General features: G+C 35.3%; 2 protein-coding genes across 4 annotated transcripts in view; one reads left to right on the top strand and one right to left on the bottom strand.

The window, feature by feature from the left end:
- Window positions 1-24,205, top strand: part of LOC111052953 — a 171,641-nt gene that overhangs the window by 2,671 nt on the left and 144,765 nt on the right. The gene's annotated exons all lie outside the window — the stretch shown is intronic.
- The window catches only part of LOC111055878 (cell adhesion molecule 3), a 206,227-nt gene that overhangs the window by 162,740 nt on the left and 19,282 nt on the right, over window positions 1-24,205 (bottom strand). For 2 of the 3 annotated variants that reach the window (XM_039443126.1, XM_039443133.1), the window contains exon 1: window positions 4,768-4,913. The exons of the other annotated variant lie outside the window; for it this stretch is intronic. In XM_039443126.1, the coding sequence (XP_039299060.1) occupies window positions 4,768-4,818 (51 nt within the window). In that variant the 5' untranslated portion in view covers window positions 4,819-4,913. Of the gene's footprint in view, window positions 1-4,767; window positions 4,914-24,205 lie in introns of those variants that run through there. 3 annotated transcript variants of the gene reach the window in all.

Raw genomic sequence — 24,205 nt, 5'->3', positions numbered from 1 at the left:
TATGGAAATGTAATTTGAAAGAATAATGATAGGCACCTAGCTCATATTGACCAGGTACAGATATCACAAATATCCCAGTTAGTATGTTAACCGGGTAATTGTCCAAGTTAAAATTCATTAAGATCGATCACTCTTTATTTTCAAATTGATAGACAAAAAATAAAGAGACAATACCCAATAATCAATAAATACATCAATACTTATCACTTGTAAGAGTTCATCAATCGTGATAATAATTGAAAAAAATAAGATATATTGTAGTTATTGAAGAAAATATGACGAATTGCAAAACAATCAAGCTGAAAAGCCTTGTCGTCTATATTCTTCCTCTGGAATCTGGTATGAGAATCTTGTGGTAAAATTCAACATTAAATTAATAAGAAATGCTATTCAAATGATCAACCCAATCCATGGGGTTCATGCAGGTTTTTTCCTTCGGGTTGAAATTATCAATTTCAAAGTGGAGACTAGAATTAGCTCATGAACGACGCATCTATGAATAAGTAGCTCATAGAAGTCCAATTAATTTTCAAGATTATTCCTCACTTTCCATTCGAATATTGATTTAATGATAAGAAAAAATTATTCACATAGGAATGAGGATGGGTTTGATATTGGAAGCCGAACCGTTGAGCAAGTTTAATCGAATATTGTTATATAGACGTATCACCGACTCATACATGTACGAAAAGATGGATTGTATAATTGGAATTTTACCGTTGACTAATTGCAGTTCCACTTTTTTTTTGAAAGCCGAAATTTGGCCTGGAGGACTTCTACAAATGCATGGTTTTGTGCAACTCACCACCACACATGGCACTAATGAACTTGTGTCGGTCGGTCGGTGGTGGGTCCAGTTTGAGAAGTGATTTTATTCTCGGCAGAACAGAGTTGCGCTGACTCCACCTCAGTTGTAGGGGTGCCGAGAGAGACCTGTCCGTGACTGAATCGCATTAGAAAACCCAACTGCCCGGCCCGTTGTTCGCGGGTTCCTTGTCCTCGCACATATTCTATTCCATTCCTTCCAACTAACATTATTCCCCTTATTCCTCTGATGACTGTTTGCTTCGCTGAAATAGTAGGCACTGTCCAAAGCAGCAGTTGGATATTGTGAGCATTGTAGTTCCAAACATCAGTAAATCTTGCACGGCTTATTGGGAAGCCGAGCCTGAAGGTCACAAAAGCAAGGCGCTGACCATGTCATTCAATTGTAACTCTCACTGCTCTTACATTATTCATCGATATTGAATATCAATGTTGGAGAGCAATGGATGCCGAGCTTTGTGTTCTATTCGATACGAATGAGAATGAAAACAGTATCTCCATTTCTCGATAGATTCTATACGATTCTACCATTAAACGATCGATTCAACTGCCAGCATTCATCAAATAGACGAATTTTGTTCATAATTTGATGCTATTTAGGAAGGCACATTTCAAAGAAAATTTTTGAAAAAGGAATAAGTTGATGATAGTTTGATATTAGATTGAAACTGTAAAGATCATCATCCTAGAATCACAGTGATTTTATTGCTGGATATTGTCAACGTCTAGTAGATTCATCAGTGTTGGAAACAGTATTACATTCGTTAAATGTCTTATACTTCCAGGTATTTTTTATTGCGAGTAGATGAAGAAGACATGGAATAATTGGACAAATATTGCAACATTTCTTGGCGGGACTCGAGCCCACGACCAGGCGAAGTCATAGAGGTGATTTCGCAACACCCCAAGTCAAGATAGGCTGGAAAATTCGTAATAGAATGGGGAGTTATTTATACTACCAATTCATTCATTTTCTTATAAAATTTAAGATTTTGATATTGGAAAACTATTATCTACTTGCGGGAAAAATTGACAGATTTCACAGATTTCGAAGAAATTAATTGTCCTTTGCATTGCATGGTTGATTGTTGCAGTCGATAAAATAATTATTTTGATTTGATTTTTTTCTTCTCTCCAACATATTATCTTAGTCTGAAATTAAACACTTTATTCTCAGAATGTACGTACTCCTCTTTTGATAGTGTTGCTTTCTGCTTTATTGCAAAACAAGTAAGGTAGTGAAGCAATTAAAACATTCCCATCAGTTCATGTTCCGGGTTTGACGAATAGGCGACCAGTGCTTGCGAATTTCGCGCAAATTACATCCGACCTTGATTATCAAGGAAACGTTGTAATTCATAAGGATGGTAGACTATGAGAACGGACGTACTTATATCATAATGAGATAACGGATTATCTGCACTCTCGAGACGCTCGGCTACTGACACGTGACCGAGATTCATTCCGAACTTGATCATCAATTTGAAAGTTGTTTGTGCTTGATTTTATGATGGAGAATACTTCTATAGCTTGTGAGAGTGAAGTACCGATCCGGTTGTTTTGATGGCTTGTCCACATACATCATTGATGGCTCTTGAGTAGATTATTATTTCTGATAGTAGAATTCAAAGAACCTGGATAGCGGTGCTCATGATCCCATTCCATTTTCATGCAGGAGCCTTGAATGTGACAAATGTGGAATTATTCACAACAGGATCAGAAGAGTCGTAAATGTTGATCTTTGTTCATTTACCAACATGATGGATTAAATGAAATACAATATCTCTGATATTATAGTAGAGGATGCACGAAACAATTCGACAATTTCATTAGCACGGATAGAAATCACCTCAAAAGCCGTCATCGGTAACTGACAAGTTACAAAGGATGGGAGGAAAAATACGAGTTAAATACTTGTAATAACAACATCATTGTGGACAGCAAATCAATATGAAGTCTTTTTTAATAAAATTTTACTTGGGAAACAGTCTGAGAATCAGTAATCTGCACCGTCAACAGGAACTCTTTTCAGCACCTCTATCAGAAGCACCTCTCTCTTTTCAGAATTCTATCTACATTTTTTATAAAATGACGATAGATCTCATTTCGATGTCGGAAAATTTGAATGGTGGAAATCATGTTTTATGAACTGATATATAAAAATACAAAATAATATTATTTACCCTCATTAGTATTTTCAATGAGGGAATGCACTAGGCGATCGAGTTCCTTACTTCTCTGAAACGCATTGATCGACGTTCAATATCAGAATAGCTTGTAAATTAATATTTAAGAGACACAAACTTATCAATGGAGACCATTATGAATATTATTGTACATTCTGACGTGAGGAAACAGAGTGTTTTCAACATAGAGTATATATCATTTCCACTCTCATCCCCTACCGTATAACTCGTAATGCACAGTCTGAAGTCATAAATGATTTGTTATGTTGCAACTCTATCGTCATTGTTCGTAGCTAATAGAGAATGACACAATAAAAACACGAAAGAGAAATAGATCATAATAGAAGAGAGTATTATTATGAGACAAAATATTGCTATTGGACTGTTCACCCGGTGTTATGCGAGTAGCTTTGTTGGTAGAATGCGCAATTGATTAGTGTCCGCGATACAAAATCGATTCTTTGTGGCATTCTAAATGACAATCAAATCTACTAGATTCGCCTAGCGTCTGAATTGAATCTAATCTGAACTTTCATTGAGCTCAATTCAGTAGAATAACAATGATTGAGTCTTGGAGAATATGAAAAGGTTTTTAATTTTATCAAGTTTTCACAATATTGAAACGCTTCAACTACAAAAATTATTGAAAATTCAACAGAGCTTAAATCAGCACGAACATTATTTTCAATTGATTTATTCGTGGTAGAATTACTGCATATCTATTTAAATACGTTTACAAAACTAATGTGAGCCCGTGTGACTTGAAATTGAGTCAATTGTGATGCAGTTTGCGCCAAGACAAAGTGAAGTTTTTATAAATCCGAATATTTTTACTCTGAAAGTCTTCGGAAATGTTATGCCCATCTGTTAATGATTCTGTAAAGAATTTTGTTTCAAGGAAAATGATTGGCGATGGAAGTTTTTCAACACAATACTGTAATCAATTGATTGTCGAGTTTTGCTGTATCATAACAAGTTCATTCATGCAGGTTCTTCTTTTAATGAACTTATTCGAAAAATAATTATTGTGCGCTGAAATAAACTGATTTAAAAAAAAAATTCTCCAACGTATTCTATGTATTGAGTTGTTTTATTAGATAAAGAAGTAATATTGTGAAAATAACTACTGTGAATGACTAGCAGCAGCATGTACATGATATGGAAATCTGTACGTATTAACTTGTTAACGACCTGTAAGTCAGAAGAGCCCAACAGTGATAATTACAAATAAACTTTTGAGATTGTGAAGTGGAAGTTGTTAATTGGATTGCGGTGAGTGAAATGTTCGAGAGACACTCCACCGGAGTCAATTTGATTGTGCTCTTTCAACCAGTAGAAGTGTATCATCCACCTTGAATATTGTTAACAAATTTCACCCCAGTTCATTCCATGATGTCAAAAGTTGCTTTTCGATGGTCGTTTCAATTGTGATGAACAATACCCTTGCAGTCATGGTGAAAAATATCTTCTATTCAGCATTACGTTCTCAACATGAATTGAATTGAAGTTTCTGTTAGAATGTAATCTAAGTTAACCTATAGTTAGAATGTAATCAAATTCGAAAACTGTGGATAAAGTACTTGAAACTTCTAAACAAATCAATGGATATTCCACTCGACTTCCATGATGAGTTTATAATTATTATTCTAGGAATTTTAATATGGTTTTCCTTATGCATGTACATTGATGAATTGGTCAAAATCACATTGTAACACTATTCCGATACCAAATATCAAAATTGTTCTCGTTTTCATACCTTAGTGACCCCTTTCTTTCGACTTCGTGCGCTGAATATATCATGTAACATTCTCTTTTCTATGAGGTGTAGTGCACTCGAGAGTTCTCACTTTCATTCATCAAAGTGGATAACTTGACTAATTTGCCGTCAACAGTGTCACTGCCGACTTTCCAGCGCGTTGCTCGTCAATTTGCTTCGCTCGTGTGACATGTCACGAGCAGATAATCGATAGAAGCAATTGCTTATTACACGCTCCTACAACATCTGTAGGGAAATCACACATCTACAGAATGGAGAGAGAGAAGTCTTTGTGTGACCTTGACCTCGTGAATGTTGCGTGGTTGTTTGTATTCTCTTTCTTTTAGATTTTCCAGCTGCTGGAAGTCTCCGGAAACTGATTGATAACATCTTCTCCATCTAGAGATTGGGAATTCTACAAATGAACCTCAATGCTCCGCAATGCAATTTCCGATTCGATAATCTTCTCATACTATGTCCAATAGGATGAAAGATTGAGCATCAATCTAAATCTCTGATGCTTCTTTTTCATTTTTACAAGTAAAATTAATTCGCGTCAACGAATCTCGAAAACCTTTTCTAGTGAATAGAACCAATCAATTGGATTAGGTATTGAGAGTAATAACGAATTTGTCGAGGCAGATAAGTTGAGAGATCTTATATTATGTATATTATCTTATTACATTGAACTCCCTCCTACATACAGACATGTAGTCTTGTAGAGAGTTTCCTTTATAATTTATTTGCAATGTTACTCTCATTCTGTGAGTAACATTCTGGGGAAATAATTGATTTTATTTGCTCATCACTTGAACTGAAACTTAATTCCAATTTAGCTTTAAAAATAAACTTTTACTACATACAACATTCTTAACCGGAGAAGACCCCTGACAAGAGTCTTTCACACAAGAAAAATGTTGCTTCATCATAGAAATATGTCACTTTTGCATCATAAGTTATAAATTGAGAAATGATGCTACTGATTGCTGATAGCTGACAATCTTCTCAAACTAAACTTTTGGCGTTATTTTCGGATTTCCGCAACACTGCTAATGACTCAATTTTCAGGATCGTTGTATTTGGGCCTGACGGAAACATCCTTGACCTGTTGCCGGTCGAATTCGGTTTGAAGCGTTAAAATGCCGGTAATCGGCTGTACTCAGACCACATCGAAACGCTGCTTACTCCGTTTTTGGTTATTTTCCTACCAATAATCAGCTATCCTACTCAGCTAAACAGAGTTCAGGCCAGTACGTCAAATTCGCGTAACGAATTTGCATTCTAGTTGACAGAATTCAACCTCCAGCTGATAATGATATTATTTATTAGATCAATTGAATCGTCATCGAAAAGGCTGAGCACCCAACAGTTGAGTGCTCCTCAGACCAAAGTCTCCAGTCAGGTAACTGATTCATATTTAGCGCATTCTGGTTTCTCCATACTATCGTAGATTGAGTCATAATATTCTCTCACAATCATAATAATAACGAGATTTTCCTTCATTGATGATGATGTCATTGATGATGATAATAACGAGATTTTCCTTCATCGATGATGATGTCGTGTACCCTGTAACTACCTCCCGTAACAACCTTCAAGAGCGTTTGTTGAATCCTGGAAGATATAGACGATATAGAAGATTGTATTCACATCATTCCATAGAGATTCCATTATTACTGTTGTTAAACCCTGGAGTCAAGCATCCATCGGAGTAGTGTTATGATAGTTTATACAGATTTTCCTAGCAACAATATTGTGGGGTCAAAGCAAGTCGGCTAATAAAATCGAACTGTAATAGTTCCTAATGAATATTCACCATACTGATCACTTTATCCGAAACCAATACTCTGATCTTTCCCAGGTCGGGAGTGGAGTATGGAGTGAAATGAGAGTAGACCGCGTCATTGCTTGTCAGTGAACCCAGGTAGATGAATATTGCATGAGTGGAAAAGGTAATAAAGGCAGTGCACAAATTAATTATTAGCCGCACGAGCGTGGTGGCATTCTGCGGGCATTTTTCATCGACTGGACGGGCCATTACTGCCTGTTGTTATTGGCCAGTTGAATTGTTTTCACCTTTTTCGCTGTTAAATTTATCATTTGTTTCAGAAAGAGGCTGGGCTCTGAATTTCGCGGTATGACCCCTCCCTCTCTCCACACTTGACCGTTACCCTGAATCAATGGATATGATTTATAAGCTGCTCGACCTGTGGACCTGGGGCACCAATGTAGGCAAGAGTTACGCCGACCCTGTTGTTAGCTATGCGAATCACGTTATAAAACTACCAAAACAGTGGAGATGAATGACGCTACCAACAAAAACAACGAAACCATGAATTAATTACAAATGTGAGATTTTTAGATACCGTACAGTGAAATTTTTACTTTTAGTGATTCAGTTTAAGATAATTCTAGTTGACAATGTAGGCTAGATGTAGGCTACAGAAGTTGACAAATTATAGGCTACTGTAGAAGTAGACAAGTAGATGTAGGCTGGATTAAAATAGTTTGTATTGTTGTATCAGATTTCAATACCGTGAAGGTCCAGTTGAATATAGAAGATTAATCATAATCATAATCAGGATTGGAGAGAGCTATGTGAAACTTCCATTCTTTTCCTTTGTCCAATAATACAATTGATTTTCAACTAAACGAAGCTGAAAAATATAAAACTTTGATGAGTTCTGATTTTTGTTAATTCAATCTTCAGATCGTTAACTTGAATATCTTTCATTCCTACTTGAATTAAATAAATACGAGTTACATTAGATTACCCATTTGAATCCACCATCATTAAACTTTTAATATCGGGGAACCGAGCTTCGCTCGTTATTATTTATTGATAAACAGAACACAATTCTTCAAAATGATTGGAGAAGGACAAACAGGCACAGCACAACACTGTTTCTTACCCGAATTGTGATCTATACACTATAAATGGTCCAGAAAGTAGGTTATGTTTCATCATAGATGAAGGATAAGTAAGTATATAACTATATTATTCTTGTCTCTGGTTTCATACACTTGAATTCAGGGCCGATTTCCAGTCAAAATATTTAAAAACAGGAAAGTTCTAATCTAGATTGTTTACAGACCAAATTGAATAAAATAACACTCACTAATCACTTACAACTGTTAAATAATGATTAACTTTGAATGTCATGTCAACAAATCAGATTATTTTGATAGAGTCTATTAAAATTTCTAGATAATATTTCTCGCGAGATACGGTAAGCTGATTGAATGATTGATTACACAGCTGATCTCCCACACAGGCACACGCATATTCTGTTATCGACAGACGACGAAATTATCATCTGTTCCTCCAAGGATGAATAATCCTTTCAATGTCCTTCAGCGAGTTTTCCCAGGGATGAGACCTAGTGCAATTGAATTTTTATATCATAAGCCAAATCATACTCATAATCATTTTTATATCATACTATGTTCCAAATTTCGTGAAAATAGTTAAAGCCGTTTTCGAGATCCGTTGAACATAAATAACCAGATATAAGAATATAAACAGACAAACAGAAATTGCTCGCTTGATATAATATGATTAGTTTAACACTTATGATTAAAAGTAGTGAACATGGAGTTAAAAGGTACGCGCACACAGATCGTCATCGGACGGACAGCACGCATCGGACGGATGCGCACTCCAATTGAAAACAATGCATCAAGTCTAATCGTCCAATCCGCCCGATGACGATAAGTGTGCGACTACCTAAACAGTGAAATTATTGTTCAGTATCAATTCGGCTTATCTATAACATCATCATTCATTCTTCCAATTATTTATTTTATCGTTGGTTTCCAAATTCTGGGATAATTTTTTGAATCCTGTGAAGTGATGAAAGTAATTATAGTAAAAGCACTCGTTTCACGAAATTAATTAAATATTTGAATGAGCGGTCATGCCGTTATTAGTGGAAGTAATTCTTGATTGGAGCTGTAGCTGGATTTATTGGTATTGGATGGAGTTCAATCAGCTGGGAAAACGGCAATGAACATCCCACGCTATCAAGTCCATCTCCTCCCATAAATACTTATGTAGTGCCTCACAACAACGGCAATAAATCAAGCTGGCTATTTCATTGTCTTTTTGATTTTGGTGGGGTTTTCTCATTTTCTTCCTCACATCCCTTCTCTTCTCAACTCTCTGGTCTTTTATTCTATTTTCTAATTTCCATTTTTTTATCCCTCTTTATTGTGGGAAAAGGAGATTTTTTAGAGGTTGATATTTTTCCACCGTTCATTAAAATACTGCTCCTGGATAAACTGCGAACTCTGATATTTGAATCTCAACTGTTATCACTTATGACAGTATCATAATGTAATTTTTATATTCTCAGTTATCAGTACTACTTTTGGATGTGTAACCGATAACCAGCACTTTCTCGTCCTATTTCTGCTTAGTACTATATTTTTAGTCGAGAACATATACTTAATTTTGTTCAAATTATATGTATAGTCTTGAATGACAACAGTCAATAATCTTTTCTTATAATTTTTATCCTTTTACTTTTTTCCCATCCTCCTCCTAAATCGTTCCCCCTGAATATTCTGAATCGATCCTTGTCAGTAAAAATATCTTATAGAGAAAATGGCTAAGTATGTTCAACCCTAGAGCACTGCATGACAAATAACTACTACCCATTCTATCATTTCCATTCATTCATCAATTGTCGATACCTCATCTCCACGTCACAAAGTAGGTACATATCATTTCATCCCAATATTTTCTATTCATCTGTATTCTATATCATCAATATTACTTAATCAATTCCTATAATCTCAATCGAATCTCACCCTGTAACATTTGCTCCATTTTTTCTATTTTCAATCAATATTATATTCACTACTAGCAAGTAACCCGTGCTCTGCAAGGGTCTAATTAATAACTTAACCTACTAGAATCTGGGAGAATTCAAAATAGGCTTACAACAATGCTCTGTATATTGAGAATCTTTATGCAAAATTTCAAGTCAATCAGTCCAAAAGTTCAGACGTTATTCGTTAATTTCCCATCCCGTACGTGTATAAGCCAATTAACTCATTTACTATTGTATAATATCGGGGCACCGAACTTCGCTCTTATTTCTATTCATTGATAAACTGAGCACAATTATCTAAAATGATCGTGTTCAAATTTCACAGCTGTCAATACGTCATCTTATGAATTTCGGGGATGTGATATTTTGATTTCTCACATACTCACTTTTTTACTATCCACAGCTGTTTCAGCCAAGGATAAATTATCCTTTTAATGTCGTTCAGCGAGTTTTCTCAAGGATGACACCTAGTGCAATCGAATCTTTATATCATAAACCTACTATATTCCAAATTTCGTGAAAATCGTTAGAACCGTTTTCGAGATCCGTTAAACATAAATAACCAGATATAAAAATAACCAGATATGAAAATAGCCATATATATAAAAATAACCAGATATATAAATACTGAAATCGCTCGCTTAATATAATAGGATTAGAGACTACTCATTCTAATATTATTCATCTCATTATTCAAAGATTCAAATCATCTATTTTTCAATTTATTAAGTCAAGTTTCTCAATTTAAAATTAATTACTCTGGGTTATAATTTCCAATAGCTCAATTCCACCACATCTGAGTCGTGTATTAATGGGAAGGATAATATATTATTTTATAACCTTTTCTATATATTATAGCCTTATTTTATATATGTATCATATTATATTTATTTATTCAAATTTTATTCTGATTGATTGAGTTTTCATACTTTGTAAAATCAGTTTAATAATAAACAATACTGTCATTTTAACGTTAATTAGTGTATAAGCCAGTAAATATTGTTTCATGAATAAATAACTCCAATCTAATCTGATCTCAAACTTGTTTTCAACCTTCTCATTGTCATTTCATTTTTATCTTCCATTGACTGGAACTTTTTTATTGCAATCCCTTTCCGTAATCCTACATTTTTCCACCTCTCAACAAGCTGAAGAAATTCAAGAGACTCAGAGTATCCGGGAAAATGGAATTAGTTATATTCAGCAATAAAGTTTATAATTGGAAACCTCTGATTACATTGACTTATCCCAAATGAATTCTCATGTAGGGGTGGAAGTTACATTTGAATTCAATTATGTTGTTATTGGCAACAACTAGAAAGACAGTATTGAAGTGGAGGGAGTTTCCAGACTTGTTATTAATTTCTAGCTCATGATTTTCTGGATCCAATATGAATCATCGCTGTGAGTGAAGATCGCGCAGCACAATAGCGATGAAACTCTCGGAATCTCCAGAGAATATTTTATCGAACAAATTTGAACGTGGAAGTTGGCTGCTTGCTGCAATCTGTATGCTCATCTTTGCATCGGGCTGTTTGAACGGCAAAGTTAAGTGTGGATGTCGACTTGAGCTAGTCCAAACAAGTTGAGATAACCTTTCCAGCTTATATTGTTCCGAGGCAAATAATTACATTGTTGTCCCCTAGGAGGAAACGCATATCCTGCGGGCAAGGCGCGAGTGAGAGAGACTGAGTGAGTGAGGAGGCTTTCTGTTGTCAGAGCATGTTTGGGTTGGCATTCTTCTTGGAACTGCCTCCGCGCGTCGCGTCGCGTCTGTCAGCCTGTCATGCAGCGTCGCTTCTCATAGCTTGTGTCGACTGTACACTGACACTGTACAGGTCGAGCTTATTCATCGATTTTTATACACACCTCTCATTGACATCTCTAGAACCGTTCACAATTTTATCACTAATTCGAATTACTTTGATGCTGAGTATATTTGGGATTATTTCCTCTCACTGTGGAGTGATAAAAACAAGTTTTGAATAGGAAAAATCTGTTAAAAATAATAATACAAGATTTGCCTTTTAATTAGACGAATGAATAATGATTATGATACAACTTACAGAACCTGTCCTGGACATTGATGTCTCGATACAAAGGGGTCCGTTTATCTGCTGTAGATATTTCTAGGTCCCGTCATCGCCACTGACTGCCAAGATGCATCTATTTACACAGTTTGATTTCACTAGTCATAAATTTTCACTGAATTCTTGAACAATGGGGTATAAAGGATTGTGAGAATTTATGGCAAATAATCGGCTGCATCACACACGCGAATACAGCCACTCCATTGAATGAGTTGAAACAGTGCATTGTTTATGATAATTATTGTAGCATTAATAGTTAGTTATATGTTTTCCTCCTGCTGCACATAAGCAGTTGGAACGAGGATTCCAACCGACTACCCAGATGGAAACCACCTCTCTCCGGAGGAAAATCGAGAACATTTTTCAAAAATGCCAATGATAAATGTTTTTGGTTGATCGGAATTGTTAGAAAATTGTTAGGAAATTAGAAATCGTTGATATTATCTGGAATGCTCCAGACTCTAGATGATCCTTGACTATACCCTAGGCCCTAGACTGTAGAAAGTAACTTTTAATACTTCTTTATAACACTCCAATTTCCAGGAATATTATTTGAGGGGAAATGTATTTTGATGACAAACAGAAAAAACTCTTCATGTTCATAAAACAATAAAAGTACAATATTGAGAATCTTCATTCACAAAAAAAGAAATTTATATTTCTATCAGAAAGGGGCGTGAATCCAAAACCTCTAAATCATTTCAAATCATAAGTTGATAATTTGAATATCAATATTTAATCATGAATAATATTCACTTACTCCTGCAAACTCACTCCTGTACATATATGCACAGTATTGAACTTTAACACAATTTCGAGATACATCTCCAATAATATTCCAGACTCCATCATATTCTCTAGAAAGTGCCTACAGACTTTTGTGCTACGAACATGCCCATTTTGTTTTCCACCTGCTGATGCTATGCTTAGTATATCTGAATTTGTACAGAAACAGTAATCTTGTATCATAAGCGAAATGCGTGTGTTCGTGATGCATACTGATGCAAGCATGTACGCACCTTATCCTATACTATTAAACTAGCAACTTCTGTTTATATGTTTAGATGTTTGGATGCTTAGATGTTTGGATGTTTAGATGTTTATATGTTTGTATTTCACCGGATCTCGAAAACGGCTCTAACGATTCTCACAAAATTCAGAACATAGTAGGTTTATAATATAAGGATTCGATTGCACTAGGTCTCATCCCTGGGAAAACTCGCTGAAGGACATTAAAAGGATGATTATTTTTCATCCAAGGATGAAAATAATTATTTCGTCGTCTGTTGGTGATGGAAGTGAGTGAGCGAGTTCATGTGGGTGGGATTGTGTCAAAATTATAACTCAGCTGTTGAACTTTTGTAATCATCCAATCAGGTACTTAGTGCCGGTAGCGATGAAACTCTCGGAATCTCCAGAGAATATTTTATCGAACAAATTTGAACGTGGAAGTTGGCTGCTTGCTGCAATCTGTATGCTCATCTTTGCATCGGGCTGTTTGAACGGCAAAGTTAAGTGTGGATGTCGACTTGAGCTAGTCCAAACAAGTTGAGATAACCTTTCCAGCTTATATTGTTCCGAGGCAAATAATTACATTGTTGTCCCCTAGGAGGAAACGCATATCCTGCGGGCAAGGCGCGAGTGAGAGAGACTGAGTGAGTGAGGAGGCTTTCTGTTGTCAGAGCATGTTTGGGTTGGCATTCTTCTTGGAACTGCCTCCGCGCGTCGCGTCGCGTCTGTCAGCCTGTCATGCAGCGTCGCTTCTCATAGCTTGTGTCGACTGTACACTGACACTGTACAGGTCGAGCTTATGCATCGATTTTTATACACACCTCTCATTGACATCTCTAGAACCGTTCACAATTTTATCACTAATTCGAATTACTTTGATGCTGAGTATATTTGGGATTATTTCCTCTCACTGTGGAGTGATAAAAACAAGTTTCGAATAGGAAAAATCTGTTAAAAATAATAATACAAGATTTGCCTTTTAATTAGACGAATGAATAATGATTATGATACAACTTACAGAACCTGTCCTGGACATTGATGTCTCGATACAAAGGGGTCCGTTTATCTGCTGTAGATATTTCTAGGTCCCGTCATCGCCACTGACTGCCAAGATGCATCTATTTACACAGTTTGATTTCACTAGTCATAAATTTTCACTGAATTCTTGAACAATGGGGTATAAAGGATTGTGAGAATTTATGGCAAATAATCGGCTGCATCACACACGCGAATACAGCCACTCCATTGAATGAGTTGAAACAGTGCATTGTTTATGATAATTATTGTAGCATTAATAGTTAGTTTTATGTTTTCCTCCTGCTGCACATAAGCAGTTGGAACGAGGATTCCAACCGACTACCCAGATGGAAACCACCTCTTTCCGGAGGAAAATCGAGAACATTTTTCAAAAATGCCAATGATAAATGTTTTTGGTTGATCGGAATTGTTAGAAAATTGTTAGGAAATTAGAAATCGTTGATATTATCTGGAATGCTCCAGACTCTAGATGATCCTTGACTATACCCTAGGCCCTAGACTGTAGAAAGTAACTTTTAATACTTCTTTATAACACTCCAATTTCCAGGAATATTATTTGAGGGGAAATGTATTTTGATGACAAACAGAAAGAACTCTTCATGTTCATAAAACAATAAAAGTACAATATTGAGAATCTTCATTCACAAAAAAAGAAATTTATATTTCTATCAGAAAGGGGCGTGAATCCAAAACCTCTAAATCATTTCAAATCATAAGTTGATAATTTGAATATCAATATTTAATCATGAATAATATTCACTTACTCCTGCAAACTCACTCCTGTACATATCTGCACGGTATTGAACTTTAACACAATTTCGAGATACATCTCCAATAATATTCCAGACTCCATCATATTCTCTAGAAAGTGCCTACAGACTTTTGTGCTACGAACATGCCCATTTTGTTTTCCACCTGCTGATGCTATGCTTAGTATATCTGAATTTGTACAGAAACAGTAATCTTGTATAATAAGCGAAATGCGTGTGTTCGTGATGCATACTGATGCAAGCATGTACGCACCTTATCCTATACTATTAAACTAGCAACTTCTGTTTATATGTTTAGATGTTTGGATGCTTAGATGTTTGGATGTTTAGATGTTTATATGTTTGTATTTCACCGGATCTCGAAAACGGCTCTAACGATTCTCACAAAATTCAGAACATAGTAGGTTTATAATATAAGGATTCGATTGCACTAGGTCTCATCCCTGGGAAAACTCGCTGAAGGACATTAAAAGGATGATTATTTTTCATCCAAGGAAAAACAGCTGAAAATAATTATTTCGTCGTCTGTTGGTGATGGAAGTGAGTGAGCGAGTTCATGTGGGTGGGATTGTGTCAAAATTATAACTCAGCTGTTGAACTTTTGTAATCATTCAATCAGGTACTTAGTGCCGGTTGCGAAAAAACCGGGCTATTTTCAATCCTGATTAATTCCAGTAGATCCATCTTTTTGAAATGGTCTTCTCTGATTTGGTTCACGTGAAGTTAATCAGGATTAAAATTTAACCGGCTTTTGTGCAACTGGGCCTTTGTGAGGGAAATTGTTGCATTCCTCTGGGAATTAATCTCAATTTACTGTGATTAAATAGAACATTTCTGTATGAATGTTGTTATAATTTCTTCTTTCGTAATAAATTTTTTATGCTTTTGTACTCCAGAGCGAAGCTCGGTCCCCGATATTGTAATATAGCATGAACAATTCCATAGCCATGGCAAATGGCTTGAACAATTATAATAAAGTTAGGAGAAATATAATTATTTGAAAGTGAATGACATTATTCAATTTTTCATTGCCCTCATGCCAGGGCTTCCAACTACCAATGTTGAAATGTGAAATTTCCTATCAACTCACATAAAATTATTTTCATAATATTATCAAATATAATTTGATTGAAATTGCCAATTTGAGTAATCAGATATGAACTTAGATTTGGAATTATTGATAAGTACTTATTGATAATCATAGCTGAAGTAGATAAATTTGTATACTAAGCAGAGTACTCACGATTTCTGAGATAATTGAGCAAAGTGTATTGTAAGAGAGAACAATGTTTCTCTTCAACCCTTCAACCGTTAGAACTGGAAACATTGAATACCTGGTAATGGAATCTTAGCTCCAGACACAAGAATGTCTGAGAGAGGCAATTTTCGAGTTGAAATAGAATTCTGTATAATTCAAAACGTTTAGAATGTGGTGATTGGAATGAATAGAGATTGCTTCTGGAGATTGGCCACGATTCCTGAGCTGGTGATTCCAATTTTGAATTGGCTTTTCAGTGGGAAAGCACCTTGCAAATGTAACTTGAGCACGTGCATCGAGCCAATTGTCTGAATCAACAACTAATATCTCTATGTGTGCGTCCACATTATATATGGAGTACCTTAAGGTGCATAATTTCAATTGAAATTTGATGATTTCACTGTTAGCACCCCTTTGACTATTCCCTGGAATCTCGGAAAGTTTACGACTGCTATCACTTTGAGATATTCCATCCAATTTAAATTTCATATACTGTTGGAATGGATCATTTTTTATTTTGTTTTTATTTATTTTATCAGTGTGGAAGTCACTACCTCTAGATACCGTTATCATGATCATAGTGAATTATTAAAAAATACCGACAGTTTGCACCTGGAATTCATATCGAATAGATTCAATCTCACAATCTTAATAATTGTTCACTACTCAAAAATTCTTATGTTAGATGATTAAGCTGAAAACTTGGAGTTTACTGATGGTGAAAACTGAGAGCTGGAGCTAATAAAAAACACAGATACTTTTTCTTGGGAGTATGAGATTTATAATCAGTTTTCTTGGATCTCATGTTGAAGCGGAGTATCTTTTTTAAAGCAAAATTGAAAATCAAATTCTGTACAAATTCCAAATAATTTGAGAGAGCAACCGACAGAAATAAAAACCTCTACTGTATATTATAAAGACGATCATCCAAATGAATATACTGCTAGGTTTGAAATTGAAAATCTATCAGATACAGCACTAAAAACAGTTTCGATTGAATACTGTCTCGTAGCATCCATGAAAAAAAAACAAAAACATCGTGGGATTGATTGGAGCTTACAACTTTCTTTAACTTATACTGCTATTATTATGAGTTTTCAGAAAAAAATATACTACTGCAAATACTTTTATGGATGTGGGGAGAAGTAACACCAATATAAATTCAGATTAATACAGTTCTTATGAATTTATATCAACCATCAGGCTCTGCCTTCTGCGTAACCAGATTTTTCAAATCTATATGAGCGTTGATATGAGTAGAATTGTTTTTGCTTCATATCAGCTCGGTCAGCCATTGAATTGCTTGAGAAAGCTGCTGTCAATTAGTTGAATGGCGTTTGTCAGGAATAGTTCCTCAACGCAAACAGTGAATTTCAAAATTGATTGTCAACGCGAGGAAATTCTGCAACGAAGTGTCATCCGTTCCATTGGTAGGCCAACACTTCGTATTCACAATCGTAGGTGACTCGATGTAATTAATTAAGATGTTGTTCCATGTTGATAAGAAACTAGCGTTCCAGTGGGCGAGCTTTAGACATTGTGTGGTCACTACAACATGCTTGTTATGTTTTTGAATGCAATATTGCGCGATGTTTCGAAAATGGTTCTTGATATTTGTAATGTTACTTTGTGAGCAGAATACCAAAAATCTAAACTGGACTGTCAAATAATTAATGTTTTTCTCTCTTATTTGCACTGCAGATTTCACCAGGGATACAGTGGAGATAACAAAGGCTTTTGTTATCTTGATGTTGTGAGGATCACAAAAGTACTCCCGGCTACTTTTATGACGTGAGTGGTTGCGCGGCTAAGACAGCTCGCAGATTCCCGATTTTCTCCAGAAATAAATTCAACTAGTGATAGGAATAATTCATTAACAATATAATCATTCTCTTTTGAGTATTGTATTCTCTTTCCAATAGTTCCAGAGGGTACACTTTCGTTCTTTGTTTCTACTTTTCGTTTGTTACTTTGTAATTGACGTATTGTACAACCCTTTTGTACGACTTGAGTCTCTAGACTAGAACGAATTATATTGAAATTTTAATTCATCCATCTATCTACTACCGTTGTTCTAGTGTAGAATCGCTTCATTCATTTAGGATTTCTAGCAAGAGGTATATTCAAATTTGATTCGAAGGTATTCCTATTTTTTTTCTTCTAGTCAAACTCATATAAAATTGAATAAAAAAGCTTGATGTTATTGTTATTCATGTTCTCTGTGTTTGGATCAAAAGCACAGATAAATGGAGATTATTTCAAACATCCCATTTCATTTTCAATATTGGTTGCCTTGATATGCGCAATCAGTATAGTCAACATACAAAACTGTTCGAAATATGTAATACTTTAAAAGTATAAGTAACAGATCCAATTCAAGCATATCCCACTCCAGTGACAGGAAATTCAACATTGGTTTATTAATGACATATTAATTCAGAACCAGTTGGTGATACTGCGAGCCCCGATATCGAAAATTGATACTGGGATAAATAACGTCAGTAGATGAGTAATTAAAGACTGAAGACAGCATTACTGACGAAATCAACTAGTACTGTAGTTCCCATATAATATACATAATGAACTATATTGTACTATTATAGACTCTCACCCTTAACCCTATGTGTTTGGTTCATTTTCTTATTGAGTTGATTATCCATGTATGTGAATGAAAAGAGAATTCTCTCTGATTACCATAATTTGGTATCTTAGCCAGTAAGTTAAGTCAACTATTGAAAAAACACTGGAAATCAGGCCAATCTCATTCTGTTTGAAACGATTGAGGGAAATCTTTTCATCTTTCTATTCTCAGGTTATTCCAATATTATAAATAAAAGAGAAAAATCAGATAAAATACCAGAGAAAAATCAATAGTTTGGTTGGCGCTCTCATCCCTTCTTTTATATTCGAGATTAAATCAGTTTGTGAACAAAAAATTTGTCCACGAAATTTGTCCCCAAATAATCCATTCTATTATAACTTTCTCTACTTTTGCAAAAAACAACACTATCTATAACATCAATAATCCAGCTTGAAAATCTGTTCTCAATAACATTGATAATTCAGCTTAAAGCTTGTTACGCCAAAAACAGAAGTTCCAATAACAAATTTGTACACGAACCGATACATGAGAAGGATGCAATCATAATTTGAGAGAAGACATATTCAAGAGCAGGATGAAGTTCATTGAGCACACATTATTTTAGAGTTGTGTTGATTCAGGACTGTTTTGCGGCACGACCGCCTCCAAAGGCAATTTAAGCAAGTGACAAGCGACCGATTTATGGGCTGACGGCAACGCACCCAATGAATTATCGATCTGCCAAATTTGAACTTTGTTTCTATACTGATTACGAGGGTGAGTTATAATACAATTGAGGCAGCGAGGGAGGCATTGAGGCTGTAGACGGGGAGAAGAGCGTCTGAATAAAATTATTTGCTTCAAATTTTCTGGTTCCCTTCCAGTAAAAGACTTTCTTGATAGCTATTGATCTCGGTTCTCTATGCCATGGCTGATGAGCAATTATTATGAATTTCCTCTCTTTATACGCATCAATACCGTTCACTCTGCCACCCACGAAACTCTTGATAACTCCACCTTATCTTCTCCCGATTTGCATTCATATCTGCTCAAAGGAATGCGTTTATTACTCATCGTGAGTTAGAAATTTTACATTACATTGCAAATAATATTTGCCTTCCAGTGGACTATCACACTTATTTCTGTTATGAATGGATAATATCCATAATATATTATATATTATAATTTGAACGAGCGTTAGCGAATTTTCACTTTTGACTTACTGAAGGCCAAAGTCGTTGTCCGTCTGTTTGTATGTTCTTCAATAACTTTAGAGAGGATTTTGATCAATCAGCTTCAAATTTTGAATGTGTATTCTTCGAACCTTCTTACAGGCCAAATTCGTTTGACAAAAAAATTGACTCACTCCTTTGTCTTTTTCGAGGATTTAAAAATAACATTGAAAGTGCATAAGAAAAAAAATTGTTCTGATTTTATCATTTAGTCAGCTGAAGATTTCATTACATGCAATTACGACAGTTTTTACATTCATTCATTCATAAAATCAGCTAAGGCTATTAATTGGAAGCTATTACAATGACAGCACTTCATTTGCTGACATATGATTTCAGCTGTTTAATATACAACATAATTTACAACTTTTATATCAACAAACTGATACGGGTTGAGAAATCTATGTGCGGTTTTTGCTATTCATGTTCTCTTGGAACTCTGTATCGAAATCATGATCACATAACCACCTTCTCATTAAAAAATGATTTAGATTGATATGAGTGACAAGATTGTTGAAGCGACAGAGTGGGGTAAGGTTCTTTGTAGAGTAATTTCTCATTTAAAATAGGATCCCAATGTAATCTACTATCAAATCATTCTTGTGAAAGAAATATTCAGTTTTTTCCATAATTTTCACCAACTCTGTATAATTAAAATTTTCTGGTTTCAAAGATTACAATACAACAGTCGTAATCAGACCTCCGTAGAGTGCAGATCGTAGCGAATAATTAGTGTAGAGTAGTATTAGTAGTGAAAGTGGAACAAGTTGTGTCAACACCAACAACCAGCAGTCTACTCAGCAGTTTTTCACAGTGAAAACTACTCAACTTTTTTTTTTCTGAGTGAAAAGTGTGTCACCAAATTTTTCGTTTGAACATTGCTCTCTTTAAAAATTAGGTTCTGTTTCTTTAAAAAAACAATTATCAAACTATCAATAAATTATGGTGTTTTGGATCTATCAGCCTTAAGATGATCCATTCGCCAATAAATACGCCAACAAAACTACCACCATCCGCGCAGCTAGAATACGAGGAAGAGGAGGAAAAGGATGAAATGAATATGCCTCCCGAATTGCCACCGAAAAGTAAAAACGATAGCGGAATACGTTTCGAGGTACGTTCTCTTAAAAATATAAAAGAGAAATTTCTGAAATGGGGGAGTGAAATTTTCTTGAGAAAGAAAGTATCCAGAGAGGACTATGATTCGTTTTTAAATGTGTGCAATGAACTTAACATAAGTATCGAAAGAATAGACGTTAAGCAACATATACAAGATAACAACGCGGAAATGTTTGGAAAAATTCACATTCTGGAGCAGAGTGTGAATAAACTAGCAAGTGAAGTTGCAAAAAGCCACAACAATCCGATCTCATTTGCTGAGGCCGTGCAACTGCCAAAGAAGAGGGCCGCACCTTCTACATTATCGAGTGCCGCCTCCACTGCTGCAGCCAGGGAGTCTCCGCCCCGGACCAAGAAGCTGTCGCCCAAGGAGAATGTGATCATCCTGAAGCCAGCAAAAATAAATGGAACGGAAAAGGAACAAAGCGGAAATATTCGAGAAACAATAAAGAAGAACATCACCCGTGAACACAATTTGAACATTAAAAAAGCTGTTGATGTCCGTGGTGGGGGTGTGCTGTTGGTGCTTCACCCAAGGGCCAATAAGGAAAATGTTTTGGGTGATAAGGTCCTGCAACATCCAAACATAAAGGTAAGCGAGCCACAATCCAAATTGCCAAGAATAATTCTGTATCACGTCGCTGCAGATATAACTGCTGCTGAATTGGCAAACGATGTGTATGAGAGAAATCTCGAGTCATCGTCACTGAGTAGGGAAAATTTCTTGAAAAACTTTAGGCCGATTTTTAAAATAGGACCGAAAAACAAAAACACCGTGCACTGGGTAGTGGAGTGCACTGGTGAATTAAGAAAAGAATGTATTAACAAATCGCGGATTGGTATTGATTGGAGGGTGTGCCGAGTTGGAGACTATGTTGCCGTCTCTCGTTGCTTCAAGTGCCAAAAAATTGGACATATCAGTAAGCATTGCACTCAAGTACAAAACACCTGTGCTCCCTGGTCCACTACAGGACATGATGTTAAAGAGTGCCCTAATAGAGACAAAAAGCCCTCATGTTTAAATTGCCGCAATGATAAAAAAGCTTTCGATCACAAAGTAGGTGACAGAGAGTGCCCTTCCTATCAAAAAGCGTTACAACAAATAATTGATAGAACTGATTATGGAATCTGAAAGAAAAATATTCAATATACTGAGGATAAATAAAAATAACAGTGATAGTAAAATCAAGCAATCAACCCAACACAAAATGATTACTTTAAATTCCATCCTTAACAAAATTGTTAGTTTCTACGTAACAACTAATACTGATAAAAGTAAGAAAAGTCTGGTTTATAATTTTGGTGAGAGGGTTGATGTTATGATATCTTTTACAAAAATAGGAAATAGTATTAAAACATCCAAAGGACTCTCTCTGCTTAGAAATAAAAAATATTTCTCTCTTGAAGAATGGAATCGCCTGAATGTGTTACGAGATTCTAATTGTATAAGAGTTTTGTTTTCTGATTAAAACATTCCTATTTTCATATTAAATGATGGTGAAAATGGGGTACTTATTGATCTTTTGAATAGAATAAATGATTGGAGTAAATTCAATTACCCTTTGATTATAGGAATTGATTCTTTTAACAATCTTGGTGAAACTTATTTTGATATTCCTGCCACTGAACTCTTGAGTACTGTCATAGGAGCTAGAGATTTGAAGTTTATTTTTTATTATCGAGGTTATTGTGAAATTAATTTTCTTAATATACCTAAGCTATCTGATAGTCCGGGAGTTGAGTACCCTGTAGGATTCTTTGAAGGTAATAATAAACGTGAAGCATTCATAAACTCTATGATTGAATTACGGACCCTACTTCAAAACACTGATAACGAAAATGCTAAAATATATAAAAATATTCTTCTTAGGATCACGCATAGAAACATGTCAATATCAGGTGATGAACTAATAAGCGTCCTGAATAACAATATGAACATCTATGATAATAATTTGAAAAGATTCCTATTCAAAACAAACTCTAAATACCGAATGGGATATTGCTTGGAGCAGGGTGGAAGTTACGTAGAATTTCAAGAGGATACTTTAAAATTCTCTACTAAAGAACGATATGTTTTAGTCACACGTAATACTACACTTATGCTGAATAGCGAATTAATAAAAACTATAAATAGAATAACTCTTCATGAGTGTAAACTTCCTAAAATAAAGTGGTATGGCGGTGTTCCCGGCTGTGGTAAATCTTGCTTTATAGTCTCGCATCATGAGCCTGGCAAGGATCTAGTACTCACTCAAACACGGGCAGGTATTAAAGCAATCCGTGAAACTGTCATTGAAAGGTATGGTCGAAAACATTGTAATCGTCTTAAGCTTGATTACAGGACAGTTGGCTCATATATAATAAATCATAATCAGAATAAAACATACGATAGAGTTTTTATTGATGAAGCTCTACTTATGCATGCGGGTTACATCGGGTTTATTGCTAACTTGAGTAAGGCCTCAGAAATGATTGTTGTTGGTGACGCAAACCAAATACCCTATATTGAGAGAAGTAATTATGCCACAAGATGGCATAAAATTTCAGAATTCTGCGAACCTTTTACAAAGCAAACGGTAACTCGTAGATGTCCTATCGATGTTTGTTTTGTCCTTTCCACTGTCTATGAAAATATTACGACGATTAATGAAAGAGCTATCTGAATTCTGCCTACTTACATAACTGGTGATACCAGAGTAACAACCACAACAAATTCTTGCATTGACCACATTTTTATAAAAATTCAGGCAACCATTCTATGTCCATTAGAGGAGCTATATTTAGGACAACCATAACTGACCACTACGCGGTTGTACTGAACTTGGTGAAGGTTCCTATCAATAAGAATAATAGAAAAGTATTGATAAACACATTAACTAGGACCAACTATCATGCACTATTGGAACGCATAAGGAATGAAGATTGGGAAGAAATCTATACCGTGAATGGAAGCATTGACACTATTATGGATAAATTTGTCGATCGTTTGACCAGTCTCATCAACCAATGCAGAAAGGTAAAAGAGATACCTAACAGACTTCGTCCCCTGAAGCCCTGGATATCTGAAGGCATCATAAGATCAATAATCACGCGGGACAAAATGCATTCTAGACTCAGAAGAGATCCTAATAACAATATATTAAAGAATGAATATTAAGTTTATCGTAATGGTTTGAATAAGATCATAAATCATGCAAAGGAAGTCTACTATAAAGGAAAATTGAAAATTGTAATAACAACAGCATGAAGTTGTGGAAGTGCATAAACGAAGTTATAGGTGAGAACAGTATCAACGACAAGAGTACTGAACTTGATGCTCAATCCCTCAACAATTATTTCACAAATGTGGGTAAATTACAAGCTCAAACTATCAATATCCCTGATAATACTGGTGATCGATTTCCTGAAATACAGATCGATAACACGTTTTTTATGAGACCAACGTGCCCAGTTGAGGTTGAGGCAACTATTAAAAATCTAAAGAACAACTGCAGTCCTGGTATT

The sequence above is a fragment of the Nilaparvata lugens genome, chromosome 1 (genome assembly GCF_014356525.2).
Source record: "Nilaparvata lugens isolate BPH chromosome 1, ASM1435652v1, whole genome shotgun sequence".
NCBI lineage: Eukaryota > Metazoa > Arthropoda > Insecta > Hemiptera > Delphacidae > Nilaparvata > Nilaparvata lugens.
Note: the sequence above shows the minus strand (reverse complement) of the source record. Positions and strands in the feature narration are given on the sequence as shown.